Source organism: Mustela nigripes, chromosome 2, assembly GCF_022355385.1.
Source record: "Mustela nigripes isolate SB6536 chromosome 2, MUSNIG.SB6536, whole genome shotgun sequence".
In the NCBI taxonomy this organism is placed as follows: Eukaryota; Metazoa; Chordata; class Mammalia; order Carnivora; family Mustelidae; genus Mustela; species Mustela nigripes.
This window is the reverse complement of record NC_081558.1, coordinates 11049747-11052393: the sequence shown is the minus strand read 5'-3', so window position 1 is coordinate 11052393 and position 2647 is coordinate 11049747. Positions and strand designations below refer to the sequence as shown.

The window sequence follows — 2647 nt, the reverse complement described above, 5'->3', positions numbered from 1 at the left end:
TCCCAAACCCCCTTCCCCCAGCAACCCTCAGTTTGTTTTGTGAGATTAAGAGTCACTTATGGTTTGTCTCCCTCCCAATCCCATCTTCTTTCATTTATTCTTCTCGTATCCACTTAAGCCCCCATGTTGCATCACCACTTCCTCATATCAGGGAGATCATATGACCAATGAGTGCGGTTTCAATACCAAGGAGAGCAGTATGGAATTCTCTTATTTGATTTAGATTCTTTCACCATCTCTGAAGGGACTCTTGTTCTTAAATAGCCTATGCTCATTGCTTAGATAGTGCCTGAAATGCCAGCATCAGTCAATTTATACACCTGAAATATTTGAAGAATTTCTTAGGAAACTATAAAATACATGATTTCTTAGAAAAGAAGCTAATTAAAAAATATATACCAGATGTGGTAGAGGAGTTCCTCTAAAGGGGACCATATCCAAATACAACTTTTTAAAACTTTTTTCAGAGGACATATGTTTGGTTAGATCCAATAAGCATCTGACTCTTGATCTTAACTCGGTTTTTTTTTTTTTGTTGTTGTTCTGTTTTGTTTTTTTGTTTGTTTGTGTGTTTTTTGTTTTGTTTTTAAGATTTTATTTATTTAGTTGAGAGAGAGAGAGAGAGAGAGAGTACGATCCAAGGGTGTGGATGAGAGAAGCAGATTCCACGCTGAGCAGGGAGCCCAAAGCAGGGCTTGGTCCAGAACACTGGGAACAGGACCAGAACTGAAGGCAAAAGCTTAATTTACCGAGTCACCCAGGCACCCCCAGCTCAGCTTTTATCTGGGATCCTGAGTACAAGAACCACATTGGGCTCCATGCTCAGCATGGAACCTACTTAAAAACAACAACAACAACAACAACAACAAATAGGGGCACCTGGGTGGCTCAGTGGGTTATGCCTCTGCCTTTGGCTCAGGTCATGATTTCAGGGTCCTGGGATTGTGCCCTGCATTGGGCTCTCTGCTCAGCAGGGAGCCTGCTTCCCTCTCTCTCTCTGCCTACTGTGATCTCTGTCTGTCAAATAAATAAATTTAAAAAAAACAATAAGCAATAAACAAAATAAAAAGTATGTTTGGACTGAAAAATATAAAATGTTGCATTTCAAATCTGTGAGTAGTGCAAGTTTGTGTGAATATCAGTCATATTATTTCCTTTTTTTCAGAACTCACATACACCACATGGAACCAGAAAATGATACACAAATTTCTGAATTTTTTCTCCTGGGATTTTCAGACAAACCAGAATTACAGCCTCTCATATTTGGGCTTTTCCTCTCCATGTACCTGATAACTGTGTTTGGAAACCTGCTTATCATCCTGGCCATTAGCACAGACCCTAACCTCCACACCCCCATGTACTTCTTCCTGGCCAACCTGTCCTTTGTAGACATCTGCTTCACCTCCACCACCATCCCCAAGATGCTGTGGAACATCCAGACTCAGAGTAAAGTCATAACCTACACAGGCTGTGTTACTCAGATTTATTTCCTTATACTTTTTGCTGTGTTGGATGTCTTTCTCTTGAGTGTGATGGCCTATGACCGCTTTGTGGCCATCTGTCACCCACTGCACTACACGGTCATCATGAACCCTAAGCTCTGTGGACTGCTGGTTCTGATGTCCTGGGTCATGTGTATTCTGAATTCCTTGCTACAAAGTTTAATGATGTTACGGCTTTCCTTCTGTTCACACTTGCATATCCCCCACTTTTTTTGTGAACTCAATGAGATGGTCCAGCTTGCCTGTTCTGATACTTTTCTGAATAACTTGGTGATGTATTTTGCAGCTGTCCTTCTGGGTGGGGGTCCTTTTGCTGGGATCCTTTACTCTTATTCTAAGATAGTTTCCTCCATACGTAGAATCTCATCAGCTCAGGGCAAGTATAAAGCATTTTCCACCTGTGCATCTCACCTTTCTGTTGTCTGTTTATTTTATTGTACAATGCTTGGTGTGTACCTTAGCTCTGCTGCTACCCAGAGCTCCCATGCAAGTGCAGTTGCCTCAGTGATGTACACGGTGGTCACGCCCATGTTGAACCCCTTCATCTACAGTCTGAGGAACAGAGACATAAAGAGCGGTCTGAGAAGAATCATTGGGGTTCCAGTGATGTAAGGGCCAATCATTCTGGGGCTGAAGAAGTGCCCATGGTTGCATAATTCACAGCCTCAGAGCCCATAACTCTCATTCTTTGATAAAGTTTTGGAAATAGAATTGGATCCTACCATTTATTTCCTGGATTTTTCATTCGTTTGTATTCAATTATCTTCATAGATGTCAGGTACTCATTTTAAGGGTCTGATCTTTCTAATATAGAGACAATGTCCCTTTTCTCCATTTTACAAAGAATTCCAATGTTTTCCACAGTCATGGATCATAAAAGCCTGGAAATTTATTATCTTGTATTGGACATGCTGGATTTCTTAAAAATAATTTCATTTCAGATGTCTTGTACCATGTCAAGTATATTTTCCCTAGCTCTTCTAAAATAATAATTTCTAAAATAATAATCACGAGTTGTATTCTTCATTTGGAAGGGCCACAAAGCACTTCACATAACTATACTGTGGAGGAAAATACAAAATCCTAGTTTTCACCTTGAGTCTGTACATCTTTTTACATCACTAACTTAACTCTTCTTCTTGATA

The 2647-nt window shown here is 40.3% G+C and overlaps 1 protein-coding gene across 1 annotated transcript; it reads left to right on the top strand.

Moving 5' to 3' along the window:
* The first annotated feature begins 1181 nt into the window (after window positions 1-1181).
* LOC132011095 (olfactory receptor-like protein OLF4) lies at window positions 1182-2114 on the top strand. Its single transcript, XM_059389246.1, has one exon. The coding sequence runs from the start codon at window positions 1182-1184 to the stop codon at window positions 2112-2114; it is 933 nt and encodes a 310-aa protein (XP_059245229.1).
* Window positions 2115-2647: the final 533 nt, after the last annotated feature.

Bases quoted from the DNA above. Each gene is read 5' to 3' on its own strand.
- LOC132011095 (XM_059389246.1), top strand. From the start codon at position 1,182: ATGGAACCAGAAAATGATACACAAATTTCTGAATTTTTTCTCCTGGGA.